This window comes from Girardinichthys multiradiatus, chromosome 20 (genome assembly GCF_021462225.1).
Source record: "Girardinichthys multiradiatus isolate DD_20200921_A chromosome 20, DD_fGirMul_XY1, whole genome shotgun sequence".
In the NCBI taxonomy this organism is placed as follows: domain Eukaryota; kingdom Metazoa; phylum Chordata; class Actinopteri; order Cyprinodontiformes; family Goodeidae; genus Girardinichthys; species Girardinichthys multiradiatus.
The window spans coordinates 27621384-27641832 of record NC_061812.1 but is presented as its reverse complement, the minus strand read 5'-3'; the positions used below and the strand labels follow the sequence as shown (position 1 = coordinate 27641832).

At 38.8% G+C, this 20449-nt stretch overlaps 1 protein-coding gene across 1 annotated transcript in view; it reads left to right on the top strand.

Moving 5' to 3' along the window:
• Window positions 1-20449, top strand: part of tex264a (testis expressed 264, ER-phagy receptor a) — a 103912-nt gene that overhangs the window by 4038 nt on the left and 79425 nt on the right. Inside the window, exon 2 of the mRNA XM_047348901.1 lies at window positions 17270-17491. Within this exon, the coding sequence (XP_047204857.1) occupies window positions 17270-17491 (222 nt within the window). The remainder of the gene's footprint in view (window positions 1-17269; window positions 17492-20449) is intronic.

Here is a 20449-nt window from a genome sequence, read left to right as displayed (position 1 = left end):
TAAAGGTGTTAGCTACAAAATCAACACAGCGCAACACCAAAAGACCACTATTACCACAGTATAGCATGGCATTGGTACCATCATGCTCTGGGGTAACTTTTTCCCCGTATGGTACTGGGTGTTTGTCAAGGTCGCTAAAATCATAAGCAGCACCAAGTACACTTTGGCCCAAAATATTTGCGAGCTGGAAGAGGGTCTAAAGAATCTTATCAAGTTACTAAATCTCTGCTAGAAAGCTGCAGAAAAACACCCAGTTTGGGTTTAATGCTCTGTTTTTGCAGCACTTTAGTGCAACATATTTGTTTTAAAGTGCTATATAAATAACATGGATACTGACAACAATATTGACTTAGAAACTAGAAGACTTGGAGGGGTCTCATGTTTCTGTATGTCAGCGACCCTAAGCACTGAAGAACTTTTGAAAAGTAGATTAGGCCTATATTAACTAGTGAGAAAGTGGGTTGCTGACAGACTGCAACCAAAGACGGCTCAGAGCTGAAACCGAATGGAAAATATGCGTTGCCAAGTATCAGTTTAAGGGTGTGCTCACTTATGTAATAAAGTTATTGCAACTTTTTATTGTTAGTACCACGCATCAACAGACTTGTTTGATTTTTAAGTAATCTAAGAATTGCTCAAACCTGACAATAGGAGTGTTTGTATCTTTTTTGTTAACCAACGATGGTGCAAATTTTAGAACTTACTCACATTTTATTAATTTAATTAGTTTTTCTCTTTGTGTTCATATATAGGATTTTAAATATACACAATATTACTGTTTGCACTACAACCAAACGCAATTATTCTTCTGTATAAAAAATTCCCTACTAAATTAAAGTCCACAATGTAGAAGAAATAAAATTAGTCTCACATTCATTCTATCATTAAATGCAAGCTGGTGAGACTTGTGGACACTAGGTGGCATCATTGGCGTTATAGTTGAGTTTATGCAAGAGGTTGGATCATCCTCCAAACCTCATAGATCTTTGAACATAATGTATTATTATTGCAAAGGAAAAGTGACTCATTCATCAGTTAGTTTCATCCGAAGGCAATGAAATTTCACACTTTGTTAAGCAGCTGATGACTGCTGCCCTAATTTGGTGGTCTTTATCTAACAGTTCTGACACTTCATCCATTTGGTTATCATTTTATTTGCAGTTTCCTATTATTCCCGTTGTTGTATAGTTTTTAGTTAATGAGGGTAGCTAATAGGTGCTGGGCCTGAAGATTTAAAGCGAACCCACATTAACCATTCAAAGAGTGTTCTTGTAGGTAGTTTGACTGGCTTACATGTCTGTAGTGCTGTTGATGCAAAGATTGCTTTAATCATGTTTCTCCTGCTTGTTTATGATCATGCACATACTGTATTTGTTTACATAGATGTCTGTAACTTATAAAACGGCCTGTAATAAAGGTTTTACAAGTTCAGCAACTTGGTAGGTGGATTAACTTGTCGAAGCCATCATGACACACACCTCAGAATATTAGACAGAGATAACCATCCACCGCAGGGTTGCTTGTGTTCTGAATGTAATCAAGCGTTTAAATTAGTACCGAACAAATTCATTACAGGATAAAGTACAGAGAAAATGACTCATTATGTTTTCTAGTTTTAGATCCTTGTTATCTTGCTGAAATAAATGGAGTGAAGAATCTATGTGTCTCCTGCCTGTTTGCCTTTCTGCAAGAAATTTCCAGAAGATGAAGTGTGAACATTGCACAAAGTTCAGGTGACTGGTTGTGAGCCATGAGAAATAAACCAATAAAGTATTAGAGAGTAAGGAATTCAGACACACGTATTTCATTGTCCCTGTAAAGCTAACAGGCGGCACATCTGAGTTTATAGGTTGTTTGTTTTTGGGTTTTTTTAACTGCAATGCTATCTGATAAATGATATGCCGTGTGGAACTGTGCAGAAGATACATCTGACACTTATATAAACCAATGTTTTTATACCAAGCTACACATGTTCCCCTCATGACAAGGTGGAGGTGGAAATTTACTGACATACATGGGAGTGGCAGTGAGAAATGAGGGAAGGTGTGAAACTGCTGCGGAGGATGGTGTTGTAAAATCGGCAGTATTCTCACCCACCCTGGGTGCCTTGCAGTGATCCTGCTCTTCAATCGGAATTTCAGATCAGAGTGCCGAGCATCCCTTCACTCCCCGGTAAAATTTACTACCATTTTACTGCTGCTTGTCTGTCTGTCGTCAGCAGCAACATGAAAGGGAGACTCATGGTAAGAAGGTGCCGCTTTTAAAATTAGATATAAAATGAGAAGTAAATACACTGATTCTCTGGAATGTAGTTGCACTAGTTTTTAAGTCAATGTTATTCAAAAACGCCACTGAGGTGCTCTCTCTTTCTCTCTCTTTCTCTAATAAAGCATCTTTTTCATATGTATGTACTAGGCAACAGTCTGTATGAGATTCTCTTTGTGAATTCTAACATCTGTTGAAATAATATAACCTATTGATTATCACAGCTAATGTGATGTTATTATTACCATTTATGTTTTGGCACATAAACTTAAGCAAAATTATAGAATAAACTCCTGTTAAAGTACTAATTGTGCAGGAGAGAAAAATGTTTAGCTGTTCAGGTCTTTTTTCTGGTTAGCTGGTTAATTATTTGGGCTATCTGCTCTGAAGGAGGATGCATTCAGCTGCTGAAAGCCCATGCTGTTTGTAGCTTGCTAACTGAAGTTTGTGACTTCAAGTGTTTCCAAACTGCAGAACTTGTCATTTTTTTTTTGTAACCAACAGGACCTTCTTATGAGGTTTTGTCGATTTGGATAAAAATGTCATGAATTTTGATTTAGAACTCAATTGCAAGTTGTTTGATCACTAATAGTTGCACAGGCAGATAATACATTTTTATTTGAGGGCACCTTTCTAAAACTCCAGGTCACCTTACAGACAAGACGATATGCTTCTGTTAGCGTCCAAACCGTGGTTTAAAATGGTATTATTACGGTATTAATACCATTGGTAATGGTATTAATGGCTAGGTATTAATTAGAGTAATGGGTCATGTTCCTTTTTTTTTACATCATACCTCCATGTTTTTAATGACCAGGTAGATTCCATACAGATGAATTTCACTTGTGCCCGAGGGGAAAAAGTAAACAATGGAACACCATGACTCTGCAGCAACAGGTGGGGGAGGGACGACACCAGATTAGTTACAAAATCCTTTTCTGCTGTGATTATGTGGGTTTGTGTGTTTCTCTGAAATCTTATTTTGCTGCTAGTATTTAGGATTTATTTGTATGCAGAGTTTTGGAGGTTTACTTTTAAAAGCCTTATTAGTCTTACAAATTCGCCTTTGGCTGGAGGGCTTAAGGACAGAAATCTGTTGTTGCTTTCTAAATGTAGCATTGTTTGATGTCTTGTCCCAGTATATATATATTCTAAATAATCTACCTGCTCTATACAGCCAGAAAAAAACTGCCACTTTCTCTGGCATTTCATTAAAAGGACTTTAAACTGGAATGTACGACATTGTGGTTTTATAGTTTTGGAAATAAAAAGACATTAGATCTAAATATTATGAAGATGACTTCCTGAAGTTCAAATCTAGCATCAGAAGAGGGAGAAAACCATGGAAAGGTTGTTTGTACTAAATGGTCACATCTGAGTATTTCAGAAAGTGCTGATCTACTTTAATTTTGACTTACAGCAATATTTTGGATATTCATACCTCTGAGAAAGAGAAAGTATCCAGTGAGTGGCAGTTATGTGGCTGAAAATGTCTTGTTGATATCAGAAGAGAATGAACAGACTAGTTTGAGATTATGGAAAGGCAACGGCGGCTTAAATAAACAGCCGTTATAACCAAAATATGTGTAATGCCATTTCTAAGCACGTTGGATCTTAGAGCAGATGGGCTACAGCAACAGATGACCACTCCAGGTGTCACTCCTGTCTTCTAAGAACAGGAAGCTGAAGCCACAGTTGCACTGGCTCGCAACCACTGCAGATTGGAAACACGTTGCCTGGTTTAAGAAATGTCTGTATGGATGAAATGATCAGAATTTAGCATAAATAACATGCATCCATCCTGCCTTATCCCAACTGTTTAGACTGGTAGTGGTGGTATAATGTAGTGAGAGACATTTTTGTGGGGCTGTTTGGGACTGTTGTGACTGAGGATTTTTAATTTTTTTATTTGAATGGCACTAGTGGCCTTTATTTTGTAAGTTGACCAACAGGAAAAGAAGTGAAGAGAGGGAGGAAGACATGTAGCAAAGGTCAACGGCTGGGCTCGAATCTGTGACGGCTGAGTTGACAATGTGGTCACGCTACTCTAATAGCCTCCACAGTCACCAGATCGGTGACAACTGCATGGCTGCAACCGCATAATGCTATGTATTCAAAAGGGACTAAAATCTGTTAGATATGTTTCTGAGACTTTTTTGAATTTATGCCACAAAGAATTAAGGCAGTTATCAGGGTTAAATTAGGCCCAACCTGGTACTAGCTAAGTTTACTTATAAAGTGGTCAGTGAGTTTACAGTGCATACCATGAGATGTTGCTGTGAGCCTAGCAAAGTTGGTCAGATAGGTTCATTTTGTAATCTCATTGTACTTTATCAGATGTTATTTTCCTCTTTTTAAATGTCTTGTAGCATCAATCTTGTGCCAAGTCTTAGCTTGTTACCCTGTGATGCACAACTTATTGAAACATCATCAGTGGAGCACACAGTTGGAAAGATGAGGAAAAGATTCACAGGGAAGGAGCACGGAAGATTTTATTCATCCTCATATTAACTCCCCGCTCTGACATCTGGCTGGAGGACTCCCTCACAGTGTCCATCTGGCCAAGAACTGGTAAACCATCTCCCCAACTGTGGCGGAGGAAAAACTGTCCTGCCTCCAGTAGCTTGCTTATCCTCACCAGTAATTATGTGCCAGAACTCCCAGGATGCTTCGTGTAATTACTAGCTCAGTCTGAGCGCAGTCTGAAGGGACGGAGCTGTACTTGGCAAAAGCAAGACAGAAAAATTGACTTCCAATGGATCTTACCTTTCAGGGCATTGAGGCCCACATGACACCACATCACTGCAGATATAATCTCATTTGGATACTTTAAGGGACTTTTTATAATACTGGCATATTGATGTTGGAATAAGCATTAATTTCATTTTTACATTCATTAGAGGCAATTGTGTGTTCAGTAGCTTAATACAGGAACAGGATCATTGCTTAGGTTTTGTGCTCCAGTTGTAAAACGAGCCTCATTGTTTATTTGCAAGCAGTATTGAAAAAGATGGAGAGCTACTCCATGGTTTTCTGAAAATATGGCACAAAGACTCTACACCCATTGAAATCACTCTGTTGTCCATAATTCAACCTCTCTCACTGGTTTTAAAATCAAAACAAGTTTGTGGATTTATCAGTAAAATTACTTTTATTGAAAATACAAATCAAACCTTTCTCTTCATTTGTTTTAACAGTTCAACTCCTAAAAGAAGGAGAGATTTATTTTTAATTTTTATATTTACACTTAAGCCGTATTCTTTACGCCCATGGAAAATTTAGATTTGAAATCATTTCCTTTTAATCAACACGTTTGTTTCTAAAAGGAAATAGTGCAGGTTTCTCATAAAAAATGTGAAAGAAGTATAAAAAAAAAAACACACAAATTTTCTGTTTTTATCACATTTTCTTGAAAATTGCTTGATACTTGTACCCTTCTCAATAATCAATGTAAATGGAGATTTTGACAATCAATCGCTTCTTATAATTACTGACTCATATGGATTGCCAATGTGGAGTAACTTTCAGCCTTTAAAACAAGAGTTTTATTGCTTTACAAACAAGTAATTCCACTGTGACACAAAAAACTATGCTTAGTGAAATACTATTTAGTTTGGAGGACTTCACTAACAACTTCCTCCTTGACCACCTCACCCAGGACTGATCAATAAGCCAAAAGCAGACGTCTGGGGAACATGGGAGTTGCATTATATCATCCAACCAATGAGTTATAGATTCTAATCAGCTATTGCCTTGCAATAAATAAATAAACAGCATTAATGTCTTTCTGCTTTGGCTTCATGGCAAATATTCACCGCCTGATAATGAATAGTCTTGCACTAGTGCAAAATAATAAAATCCGTTACTTCCATCACAACAACAACGTTTTACTGGAAAACTTCGCATCTAGTCGACGTCTGCTGTCTTGGCTATGAAAAAAGTTGCAGTTGCACTTGAAGTCGGCAGGAAAGCAGAGTTTGAAGATGAAAAGGCCAAATTTCAAAGGTTGGTCTATGTTACAATGGCAACCATGTGCTCCGCAGCCTTGTAAATTTCAGTTTCACTCATGGGGACTTTGTTTCTTTGCTAGTTTACCTTCCTGTGGGTGGTGGGGTTATGGTTGTGAATCGATTGGCTGCTGAGAAACCTCCTCACCCTGGAACACTGAAACAAAAGACAGCTATTGTTGAGAAATAACTCCCTCTGTACTCTCCTGTTCTACTTGCTCATCATTTGTCAGGTTTTGTGCTTGTTCGGAGAAGTGTGCTAAACACCATCGGTGTCAGTGCAGCGACTAAGCTGGTCCAGACAGATCTCCAGAAAATGAATGAAAAGGGACCATTTTACTCAGAAAGAGACATGTATGCATGCTCATCCGTGTGATGTCACCCAGCAAGTTAAACCAAGAAGGATTTAAGAAGGGCATTGAGACCCCACGATTTGCTAAGAATAATACTTTTTATATATTTTCATAATAGTTATGAATTAGATATCTCCCCAGTCTCATTAATAAAATATAATTTTCTTTATCATAAATCAAACTGCAGGGTAACTTCTTTGACTTAATCAGCAAGGTCTAAATGCATAGTCTATAAAAATGGTTGGAGGTAGAATAATTCTCAGAAACACAATGTTGTAACTTAGAATCAATGTTACTTGAATGGAATTTGAATGATTATATTGGAAGTAGTTACACATGGAATCAATAACTAACCTATTAGTAATCACTATCTGATAATAGCGAGATGCTTTGTTGAGCTATCTGCCGGGATAGCCAGACTGCACTCAACAACTTAACAGACTTGCTACCTGTTGCTTGGCAACTGTATCTTCAAAACATCTGACAGTAAAACAAGTGATGGTTAGTTTTCCTTACGTTTCCACATCATGGCTGTCCTTTGTGGTTTGCTATTGGAAATATTTCCAAACAGCGTAGTAGCTGCCTTTCAACCAGATGAACTGCAGTGAATACTAAAGGGTGGGGGAGGGTCAACACTACATTCCTACATGGCATACAGGCAAAAAAAAAAAGGTCACTCGGGCACTTTCTCTGGCATCTCATTAAATTGACTTTATCACCACAGGACCGATAGTAAAGTTTTCTAAAAACTTTGGTTTACCGATAACTGGACCTTATCTGTTGTGGACGTTTGATTAAAATAAAATTTATTCTTCTCAAACTTCTAATCCAGCTTTCTGTGTTTTATAAAGGTTATTTTATAAACAGTGTCTAATGTCTATTATTCAGTATGTTTTCCTCAACCTGCCCTCCAGTTGCAAACAATCTCAAGAAATATGACAAGGAAGAAAACATTGCTGGACCAGGAGCAGAATGTATAAAGGAATAAATCCTCATTATTTGTCACCTAATGTAGACTCATTTCTGTCCTATGTATTTTTTTCTTCTGCCTGTGCATCCATCTGAAGACACCACAACTGCCTGAAGCAAATAATTGCTTTAAAAAATACATTCCTTCAAATAAGTCCCAGAAAACTTGGCTTAAGGGAATTAGAAGAAGTGGGAGAAGTATAATTTGTGTTGCAGAGTCACCTTAGAGTTTATGCGCCACAGGTTTTCCTGCATTGTTAATGGTTTTTGCACATAGCTTCAATGTTCACTCAAAGGTGCTTACAAGACCTTGTTAAATGAATCAGTTTTTGACAGCCTGGCTCTGAAACAAAATACGACAGTGTTCAGTTACTCAGGTAAAAGCACCACAGCCTTCCCATTATTTAACACTCTCTGCCACTCACTCTGGCCACCTAAGTCTAAGCCAGGTTCCCCCAGCTACCTGTGAAAAATAAAATCACCCACAAGCTTTTTGTAAAACACCTCTCTGCCGGCTTGGACTACAGCCTCCAGCAAATTTTGTCCTTTTTTTGGCTGCAGAATTACAGACACAAACAAAACAACTGCGGTCGAAAAGACCAGACAAGTCAAGTACACGGAGTGATGTTCCTCCCTTTCCTAATTGTCTGTTGTCTCTGGGGTGTGTTATCTAGAGGGAAGCAGAGATGAGATGCAGTCGGGGTGGCTGTTTGTACTTGCCACTGTGTGGGATGTGAATGATAGCTAGAGGCCTGTATGATATCATTAGCAAACTACTGGTTTGGCTAACACACTCTAGTCCATCAGAGCTGAGAGCAGGAGATGCAGCGAGATATAAGATAGCAAAGGAAGGGCTGAGGGAGGACAGTTGTTATCCCTCTCTGTGTTTGGATACTTGCTGTTGTGTCTTATCAAAGACCTCCAGTGTTGACTCGAAGTAGCTCTGTGCAGAAGTCTTGCTGACAGGCCAAACCACTTGATGCATCCATGTAGGAGAGAGGCAGGGATCCTGAACAGTCCCTGCAGATAAATCACTCTGAGTAGAGACAAAGAAAATCAGTCAGCACTGGATGTTTGGTAATTGCTTTTATTGCAGTGGGGATTTAGGTAAAAATGGTATTAGAACTGCTAAATCTCCCACCATATTTTTTAAAGGCAAAACATACGTTCCCTGTAGAACAGATGGTCTCATTTTCTAACAAAACGATGCAAAAGTATTTGTACCCTTCAACCTTTTCACATTTTGTCATGCCACAACCAAAAGCATTTTTTTGCGATATTACAAAGTAGTGTGCGAGTAAAAGAAAGACATTTTAAATGTTGTATTTTTTATTTACAAATGTTTGGTGCGCACATGTATTCAGCCCTGATACCCCTAATTAAAATCTATAACAAACAATGTCAGATGTCACCTAATTATTGAGTAGAACCTACCTGTGTGTAATTTAATCCCAGTATCCCAGATCTGCAGCTCAGGTAGGAGTATCTGTTGACAGGACAACTGTTAGGTTAGCACTCTACAAATCTAGTTTTTAAAGGAGTGGCAAGAACAAAACCACAAGTCCTGTTTAAACCATGCACCGGACACATCAAACAGGTGGACAAAGGTTCTTTAGTCAGATGAGAACAAAATAAAACACTCTGGCCTACTATGTGTGGAGAAAAATGCTCACTGCTCACCACCCTGTCCATTCTGTCCCCTGGTAAGAAAAGATGGTGGTGGCAGCATCATGCTGTGGGGATGCTTTTCTTGAACAGTGACAATGGGCAAAAGTCTGTAGATGTGCAAAGCTGGCAGACAAACTCCCAATGATTTGCAGCTGTAAATGCAATGAAAGGTGGCTCTGCAACGTATTGAAAGAGGGGCATTGATATAATGCACAACACACTTTACAGAGTTTTTTTTTAGTGTTAAAACTGTATTTATTTTTTTTCCACTTCACAATTATGCCCTGTTATGTGTTGGTTTGTCACATAACATCCCAATAAAATACACTGAAGGTTGTAACATCAAAAACTTGGATGTGGTATGAACACCTCTGCAAGCCACTGTAGATCTGTATTATCTTGCATTGTGGCAATAATTTATTCTGACAATGCTAACACAGCTGCATGGCTGTCTTTGTTTGTAGTGACTCATGATCTCTTTATAAACAGATGTGAGTATACCTCCTTCTGGCTGGAACAAGTATCTGTCTAAGGCAGGTGGTCTTTGTTCTCTGACTCATTGTAGAGCACCGTCAGGTGACAGTCAATTCCCTCACATTGAACAGATATTGTCAGTCACTGTTATCAGTCATGTAACACTGATTTTTAGAGGCACTGATAGGATTGGTCAAACAGGTTTAGGTTACGACTCAAAAAGTGCTGTCAGAACAAAGCAGAACGATGAAAACTATATAGTGTTGTAGCAACAGAGTGAAGGCAAAAAATACCCCAGAAGGTGAGAAATGAAATGCAAGCTGAGAGAGCTTTGTTAGGTTAAATGTGATAATTATGCGAGGACGGTGGGGATGAGTGTGGCTGGCTGCCATCTGTGCCCACTTTGTGCCATCCCTAAACGGACAGCTCTGGTCACACAGCAGGAACCAGTGGCAGCCAGGTCTTAACCCATTCCCAGGCAAGCCACTGTGGTTTAAAACTCAAACATTTGTGCTTGACCTATGGGTTGAAATTAAATAAAATTAGAGCTGCATGGCATATTGAATCGGAGGTGCTATGCATTCACACTCTGCATGCCATTAACATATTGGCAAGTTGAATGGACTTTTGATGCACTTGATGCCAACATCTGAGGTTGGAATGACAGATGCATGGATGAATAGTGCAAGCTTTAAACATACACAGATCCCTGCTCAGTCCATCCAAAAATGGAAAGAGGATGGCACAGCTGAACATCTACCAAAAGATTGTTGTCCACCTAAATTGGCAGGCTGGGCAAGGAGAGCGTTACTCAGAGAAGGAGCCACAAGGCCCATGGTAACTTTGGAGAACTTGCAGAGTTTCACAGCTGCAGGTGGGAAGAATTGGTTGAAGAAGATAGCCAATGTTGAAAGGGTAAAAAAACAGGAAATCCAGTTCAAAGTTTTAATGTGACATCGCAAACTCAATCTCTAGATACTTGAACTCCACCACTTGGTTAAAAATGTTCGAACGCCTCTCTCATTTAATGGTTTTCTTTATGTACTGGTCCTTCTCAAAATATTAGCATATTGTGATAAAGTTCATTATTTTCCATAATGTCATGATGAAAATTTAAAATTCATATATTTTAGATTCATTGCACACTAACTGAAATATTTCAGGTCTTTTATTGTCTTAATACGGATGATTTTGGCATACAGCTCATGAATACCCAAAATTCCTATCTCACAAAATTAGCATATCATTAAAAGGGTCTCTAAACGAGCTATGAACCTAATCATCTGAATCAACGAGTTAACTCTAAACACCTGCAAAAGATTCCTGAGGCCTTTAAAACTCCCAGCCTGGTTCATCACTCAAAACCCCAATCATGGGTAAGACTGCCAACCTGACTGCTGTCCAGAAGGCCACTATTGACACCCTCAAGCAAGAGGGTAAGACACAGAAAGAAATTTCTGTACGAATAGGCTGTTCCCAGAGTGCTGTATCAAGGCACCTCAGTGGGAAGTCTGTGGGTAGGAAAAAGTGTGGCAGAAAACGGTGCACAACGAGAAGAGGTGACCGGACCCTGAGGAAGATTGTGGAGAAGGGCCGATTCCAGACCTTGTGGGACCTGCGGAAGCAGTGGACTGAGTCTGGAGTAGAAACATCCAGAGCCACCGTGCACAGGCGTGTGCAGGAAATGGGCTACAGGTGCTGCATTCCCCAGACCTGGGCTACAGAGAAGCAGCACTGGACTGTTGCTCAGTGGTCCAAAGTACTTTTTTCGGATGAAAGCAAATTCTGCATGTCATTCGGAAATCAAGGTGCCAGAATCTGGAGGAAGACTGGGGAGAAGGAAATGCCAAAATGCCAGAAGTCCAGTGTCAAGTACCCACAGTCAGTGATGATCTGGGGTGCTGTGTCAGCTGCTGGTGTTGGTCCACTGTGTTTTATCAAGGGCAGGGTCAATGCAGCTAGCTATCAGGAGATTTTGGAGCACTTCATGCTTCCATCTGCTGAAAAACTTTATGGAGATGAAGATTTCATTTTTCAGCATGACCTGGCACCTGCTCACAGTGCCAAAACCACTGGTAAATGGTTTACTGACCATGGTATCACTGTGCTCAATTGGCCTGCCAACTCTCCTGACCTGAACCCCATAGAGAATCTGTGGGATATTGTGAAGAGAACGTTGAGAGACTCAAGACCCAACACTCTGGATGAGCTAAAGGCCGCTATCGAAGCATTCTGGGCCTCCATAAGACCTCAGCAGTGCCACAGGCTGATTGCCTCCATGCCACGCCGCATTGAAGCAGTCATTTCTGCCAAAGGATTCCCGACCAAGTATTGAGTGCATAACTGTACATGATTATTTGAAGGTTGACGTTTTTTGTATTAAAAACACTTTTCTTTTATTGGTCGGATGAAATATGCTAATTTTGTGAGATAGGAATTTTGGGTTTTCATGAGCTGTATGCCAAAATCATCCGTATTAAGACAATAAAATACCTGAAATATTTCAGTTAGTGTGCAATGAATCTTAAATATATGAATGTTAAATTTTAATCATGACATTATGGAAAATAATGAACTTTATCACAATATGCTAATATTTTGAGAAGGACCTGTATATGACTACATTGTATGTAGATTCTCAGTGTAGGCATCAAAACAGTGAATGAACACATATGCAATTATGTAGCAAACCAAAAATTGTAAAATAACTATAGATAGATAGATAGATAGATAGATAGATAGATAGATAGATAGATAGATATGTGTGTCTATATCTATATATAGACAGATAGAAAGAAAACATTGTATTAACAATGAAGTTGTATCACTTGCATTTATTTGTTACTGTTACTTATGAATGTTTTTGCTTTCTTTCAACCAGGATTATCATTTCTAAATTATTTTTATCTGATTTAAAACAAATTTTCCTCTTGACTTTTAGATTTTGGAAACACACAAACCCAGTAATTTAAAACGCAGAAAGCTGGAAAGTGGTGGGCTGGAACATCAAGCACAGCGATAAAAAGTGTTTCTGTAACAACAGCTCCTATTCTCCATCTGTGGCTGTTAGACAGAAATTGTCTGCAAGCCGACGCAAGTGGAAAATTCTGTCGGATCCGTTTCTGACTGACAACCAGCTCTGCCGCCATCACATCTGCATGCAGACACGTGGGCACATTAACAGACATAAAGCTGGCAGTTACCTTTAAGTGAGATGGAGCCTCACTGTCAGCTTGTGTCTGCTCTATTTAAGCAGCATTAAGTGAGACAAACAAGCTCTGCTGGTCTTGGGAGCGCTGTCCAGTAGCTGAACCTGTAATATTAATATATTGTTGATTTAGCTGAAGGGTTCAAATTTAGGGGATACTAATAATAATTTGTGTGTATTCCCTGTTGAGACTGAGGGAATGAGTCATTCTTTTTATGCCTCGTTGTAAATCTAAATCTAAATCAGTACTCATCTTTAATTTAAAATACTTGCAGCATATTCAGGTAAAGGATTATGGGACAATTTCTTGCATAATGCTTGACTTGGATATACACCCCTGACACAATTTGAACCGCCTCATATGTGACCTGACTATTGGCTGTCTTGAGCAAGATGTTCACCAAAGCTGACAGCCTTCTGCCCAGTTACTCTTGAGAATATGCAAAGGTGCAACGTCTCCACGTGTTTAAATCAAATGGCTCCTATTTTTACTTCCACACATACAGCTTCTTGCTGGCGCAGCATTAAGCGCACAACTAGCATAACAATTACAGGTCAAGCCAGAGGTTTACATACCAAAAAGAAACAGAAATCACAAACTATTCCCAGTTCACCTAGAATGAAGATGAACTAAAAAGCAAAATTGCTGCTTGCTGTAACCGTAACAGCACAAAGATTAATTACCAGCATTATATGATGAGTAAAAATAAACATTTGTACCTGCTGTTCAAAACTATCTGGATAAAATGAAAGATGTACCAATCAGGAGTTTGTGGCTGATTTCTCAGATTTTTGACAGATCTAATTTTGATTCTGACTTCTCTTTAAAATTTAGAATATAACTTGATATAAGAATAACATTCAAATGATGTTCTGTAGCCAGTAGAGTAGATATTATTTATCATATATATGTTAGGAGTGGAATCGTGCTGCTTTGTGAGACAGCAGTCGCTGTAAAACAGGATCATACTCATATCTTTGGGCAAAGAGAAACTGATTACAATGTTAAACTGACTTTAGGTCGCCACATGTGTTGCAGCTAGCATTACAAAAATAGCAGGCTTTTTGTTTATATTTGAGAAAAAGTAAAGGCAACTCCAGACTTAGAGGGACAGAGTCCTGCATATGTCACACGTTTCCCGGCTTGAGTACAACTGACTTCAATGAAGGCATTATTATCAGGGTCGTGCAGAACTTGATGACATGTTTAGAAGTTCGTTCAATTACTTGAATTGGATGTTGGAGCAAAGAGGGGTTTAAAATGTACAGTATGCGGGACCTTGAGAGCCAAAGTTGCCCATTTATGTTTGAGAAAATGTAGATTTCCACCCAGGCTCTAAAAAACCAAAAGCCTGCAAACATTTCCAAATGTTCAAATCTGGCGTATTCCATGATAGTTAACAGTTGAAAACTCAAACAGAGCAACTTAGTTGTACTATGTTAAGCCTTCACGTTATCTGCTAAAAGTTGTGCTCTCTTTTGCCCTTGTCCCAACTAAATGAAGTGCATATATTTAACATAAGAACATTAGAAGTACAGTTTCCTATTGAATTTTTTCTTACATACTGGTGCTTCCTCTACCTTCATTTTAAATTATTTTGTGCCATCTCCCTGCCCTTACAAATTGAAGAAAGTTTGGATTTTTGAGTTTCTGATCACTGGTGTCAGGCATGGTCAAGCAGAAAATTGATTGCGATCAACAGACAATTTCTTGTTGCAGCTCTTAATAAAATGTAATGATTTTCATAAGCTGACTACTTTTGGGCAGAATTTGTCTGCAATACTCACTGTAGCGCAGAACGTCGATGCAGTTGTCCAGTTGTAGAAATGTTGACATGAACTCCCCAGCTCAGCCTCAAGCAGACTTGTGGCTTTTTACTTCGTGTTTTAGTCAACACTGGAATTGTGAAATTTTCATTTTGGGGTCCTTTTTAGACCTTGACTGCACATTGTTTTTATTGGTTAAGGGCTTTTCAAGTACAGAGTGAAAACAGCTCATTTGGACTGATTAATATGATTTTCATTGTGAATTTACAGTTAAGACTGGAATTCATAATATCTCGGGCAGATATATTAAAAATAAAATTCACTTAACCAAGAAGTTTGTTTCTCATAGAAAATTAGATAGGTGTCTCAGAAGACTGAAGGCTTTCATTTGTATTTGATTCAAAATTGCTTGTTGAAAATGAATTTATACCCTTCTGAATAATCCATGGAAAACTTGTGTTTTGGTGATTTATCTTTGGTGATTAGCTCAAAGCCATTGAGTTTGGAGCGTCTCTTTACCATCAGCCTAATCTTTAGCTTCCTCTACAGATTCTCTATCAGGTTCAAGTCAGGAGTCTTCCTAGGCCACTTAAAAAAATTAACAGTCAAAGAGACATTTAGGTAAAATTAAAGATTAAACCCAAATCTTTAGAATAATAAATTTCTTATAAATACAGTACAGACCAAACGTTTGGACACACCTTCTCATTCAAAGAGTTTTCTTTATTTTCATGACTATGAATATTGTAGCTTCACACTGAAGGCATCAAAACTATGAATTAACACATGTGGAATTATATACTGAACAAAAAAGTGTGAAACAACTGAAGATATGTCTTATATTCTAGGTTCTTCAAAGTAGCCACCTTTTGCTTTGATTACTGCTTCGCACACTCTTGGCATTCTGTTGATGAGCTTCAAGAGGTCGTCACCTGAAATGGTTTTCCAACAGTCTTGAAGGAGTTCCCAGAGATGCTTAGCACTTGTTGGCCCTTTTGCCTTCACTCTGCGGTCCAGCTCACCCAAAACCATCTCGATTGGATTCAGGTCCAGTGACTGTGGAGGCCAGGTCATCTGGCGCAGCACCCCATCACTCTCCTTCTTGGTCAAATAGCCCTTACACAGCCTGGAGGTGTGTTTGGGGTCATTGTCCTGTTGAAAAATAAATGATGGTCCAACTAAATACAAACCGGATGGAATAGCATGCCGCTGCAAGATGCTGTGGTAGCCATGCTGGTTCAGTACGCCTTCAATTTTGAATAAATCCCCAACAGTGTCACCAGCAAAGCACCCCCACACCATCACACCTCCTCCTCCATGCTTCACAGTGGGAACCAGGCATGTAGAGTCCATCTGTTCACCTCTTCTGCGCCGTACAAAGACACGGTGGTTGGAACCAAAGATCTCAAACTTGGACTCATCAGACCAAAGCACAGATTTCCACTGGTCTAATGTCCATTCCTTGTGTTCTTTAGCTCAAACAAGTCTCTTCTGCTTGTTGTCTGTCCTCAGCAGTGGTTTCCTAGCAGCTATTTTACCATGAAGGACTGATTCACACAGTCTCCTCTTAACAGTTGTTCTAGAGATGTGTCTGCTGCTAGAACTCTGTGTGGCATTGACCTGTTCTCTAATCTGAGCTGCTGTTAACCTGCGATTTCTGAGGCTGGTGACTCGGTTGAACTTATCGTCCGCAGCAGAGGTGACTCTTGGTCTTCCTTTCCTGGGGAGGTCCTCATGTAAGTCAGTTTCTTTGTAGCGCTTGATGGTTTTTGCGACTGCACTTGGGGACATTTTCAAAGTTTTCCCAATTGTTCAGACTGACTGACCTTCATTTCTTAAAGTAATGATGGCCACTTGTTTTTCTTTACTTAGCTGCTTTTTTCTTGCCATAATACAAATTCTAACAGTCTATTCAGTAGGACTATCAGCTGTGTACTGTATCCACCTCCTGCACAACACAACTGATGGTCCCAACCCCATTTATAAGGCTTGAAATCCCACTTATTAAACCTGACAGGGCACACCTGTGAAGTGAAAATCATTTCAGGTGACTATGTCTTGAAGCTCATCAACAGAATGCCAAGAGTGTGCGAAGCAGTAATCAAAGCAAAAGGTGGATACTTTGAAGAACCTAGAATATAAGACATATTTTCAGTTGTTTCACACTTTTTTGTTCAGTATATAATTCCACATGTGTTAATTCATAGTTTTGATGCCTTCAGTGTGAAGCTACAATATTCATAGTCATGAAAATAAAGACAACTCTTTGAATGAGAAGGTGTGTCCAAACTTTTGGTCTGTACTGTATATTTTTTTATATATTATATATATATATATATACACATTTAAAAACAAGTGGGTTCGTTATATAGAGAAATTCTAACTTGTTGCAGGAAAACTTTAGATACAATTCTTGAAATTGTTGAAAAAGTTCAGTTTCAACATTAAGATACTAAAGAATAAGATGTCAAATAATACACAACACCAAAAGGAAATGTAAGTGGCATTTTTCTCCAGTATTTAGACTTTGTTCATTCTTTTCTCCATTATTTACTCAGAGGCCTCCAGAGAAATGTCGCTACATCGTGGGCAGCATCCTGTGTGAGGGTGAAGAGAAGCCAGATGAAGACCTGCTGAAGCTTTACAAGACGTTTGGCTTCAAGGTGTTTTCTCTACCAGAAGTGAGCCATGCTGTGACCGCCACCTTCCCGTCAACTACCAATCTGTCCTACGTTCTGGGTCCTTACAGGGTTTATCCCCAACTCACTTCCTACATTGAGGTACAGACACACTGTATGTGACCAGTAGAGCAGTACGTGGGGATCACTTTATCTATCCCACCTAATCCAATCTAAAAATCTAGGTATATCACTGAGAAATACATTCATAACAAGCTGAAGGTACACAAATGATGAGTTCACAAGTTTGGCTACTTACTTCCTGTCCCTTTTAGACTGTTGCACGTAATTTAAAGATGTATGGTTGGAAATGCGATTACTGTTTTTTTAGTTGTTCTTTTGGTTCTCTTTTCAACTCCCTGCTTGTCGTTAGACCCTCACTTGTATGGTGTTTAATTCATCACTTGAGCAGATGAGCTCTTTAAAGCAGATTAAGAATAGATGAAATGGTGGGGAATGAGGGTGTGGCTGAGTCCTGCAGCCCATGCGCTAATCTTCATGTCCTTGGGACAGACCTGAAAAAGCTACTGACATTTATGTATGACATTTTCACACATGGATTCATTTAAGGGGCATCCTTTCGATGTATAATGCTCCCCATTTCTATACGGTTATGTGTCTATGAATGTTTCCAATGTGTGTCTATCTTATTCGCAGGAGGTTAAAATATCATTCATACAAAACGCACTTATATTTATCATTATGTGTGGAAAATGTCTCATATTTTTTGTTCTGATTCAGAGCAACTTCTTCCTGTCTTATTCATGACAACAGGAAGTTCACACAAGTGACTGGGAGACTAACTGCATCAGTCTGAGTGTTTTTCCTCCCTAATTTATTCAGTCTTTTATTTTTGAGCAACATAATGAAGTTCCTTGAGTTGCCTTACAAAGCGTTAAATGATTAGCACTGTTAATGACCACAGGTCCTTCATCTGTTCTTGTTCTGCTGAGCATAGTCCAAAGTTATGGCCAATAACACTGTGCATTAGATGTAACAAGCTCTACCAGCATAATGAATCCAGGCGAAAGCACTGCTGCTGGTAGCCCGTTTTTTATAACTGCAATATTTTTTTTCTTCAATGGTTTTGTTTTCGTTTTTCATCTTGAGCTTGTCCAGGAGCCCGCTGAAGTTAGTTGAGCTTCATAGCATTCTGATTTAAGTAATTTCTACTATGTATTTCATATTTAGCTTCCATTAAACTTTATAGATCCCCTTGGGGAAACTGCTTGATCACGCAGTAGCTGACCCAAGTGCACACCTGTTTTTCAGTGTGTTAATTTATAAAAGAAACAGAGCAACAATGCAAAGAAATGTTCTCATCTCAAGCTCCAAACTAAAAGAGTACATTTTAATGGGTTTCTGCTTAGACTTAGCCCAGACTTTTTTTTTAGGTGTCAAAAAGCATTCTTCTTTTTATAATATTTTTGTTGTGTTTTTTTAAATTTGTGCATAAGTTACATTTCAAATGTGAGAAAAGGTTTACTGCATGTGCAGAACTATTTAATCCAGCTAAGATTCAATCAAAGGTACAAAGGATAAAAATGTATTATTACTTGAAATTAGGAAGGTTTTATGGTATTGCATCGTATCATTATCCGTTTGTCATTTAACTGTGAAAAAACATTATTGTGAATTAATTAGTTTTATATTTATGATAAACTTTTTAAAGCAGCTTTTAGCCCACAGATTGTTTTATTTATTTGTTTTGTCCACCATTAATTCTTTGGAAGCATGAAAATATGCATAAATAAGAAACAGTAACAGAGTCACAAGAAAGACAGCAAATCAATTAGTTGTCAACACTGTGAGAATACTGCAACTACCTAAATGTTAGCCGCTAACTGTGTTAAAGCTAGCTTACTGTGTGTTAGTTTTCTATTGGCCTTAAACTAAAGGACTATTTTATTTTAAATATCTGGCACATTAGTAGCTCCTGGGTTGATCTTTTAGCTGCGCAGGCTTAGCACTTTTGCTGTTGTGATTCAGATCAAAACCTTAAAGAGCTTTCAAACCTCTGTGTTCTGTGGCTTAACTCTAACATTTTTGAAAAACCTCATAATTCAACACATCTGGCATAAATCAAACCCTCTTTCTTCCATTTCTGATTTGAAATCGTAGCACAAATGGAGACAACCAATGATGGGAGCTGAACTCAGCTGCCTTTAAGGCACAGACACACAAATACTGCTACAGACTGCAGGAACGGGACCCTCTGTTTGCAAAGCCTGGTTCACACGGCAAGATTTTTGACCCGATCTTCCCCTTTCGACATGCCCCGATCATCGTAATGGCTCTTAAGATAATCTTATTAGAGTTACAGTATATAGTCGGTTCTGGACTGCTCCGACCTCAAATCAGGAATATTCAACAATTGTCTTGGCCCAATATCCTAGCATGTGGGGTGTTCCAGCTGGACAAACGAGTATGCAACCAGCTGAATGTGACGTGTAGCCAATCAGAAAGCGAGGTTAAGGAAACACGGAGGCAAATTACTCTGAACTCACGTTTGATCTTGAGAGGGTTTGCGAGATTTCCCGTCATCCCGACATCTGAATGCTTTTGAGTGAAATCTGTTCGTGTGTGGTGTGTTGTGCTTGCCGTGTGGCTGGACATCACCGTAGGACCAAACCGGTTATAAACGTGCTATGTTCCACAATTTTTTATCGACACGTCTTGGATCTTTCAAGTCTTGAAAATCAACCTACAATTTTAAAATCCTGCTGTGTGAACCGGGCATTAGGGGAAAACAGTTGTAACGTTTGTCAAGAATTTGAAGAAAATAAGGGGAAATAAATCTTTTTGGTGTTTACTAAAAATATGGATGTCAACATCATCGATTATATGGACAAATCGTAGCAGCCCTAACGTGGACTAGTCAGACTTGGACTGTATACGACGGCAATTACAGATTCATTAAAGACATCAGATTCATTGTAATTTGTGAAACCGCAAAGAAAAAAAAAGATGCGTTTCTGAGTTTTCCTTAAAAAGTTGTTAAATGGTCCCTTCGCTTTGGTCTCATGAGCCTGACATTATATTGTTTAGTGAGCTTGTAGT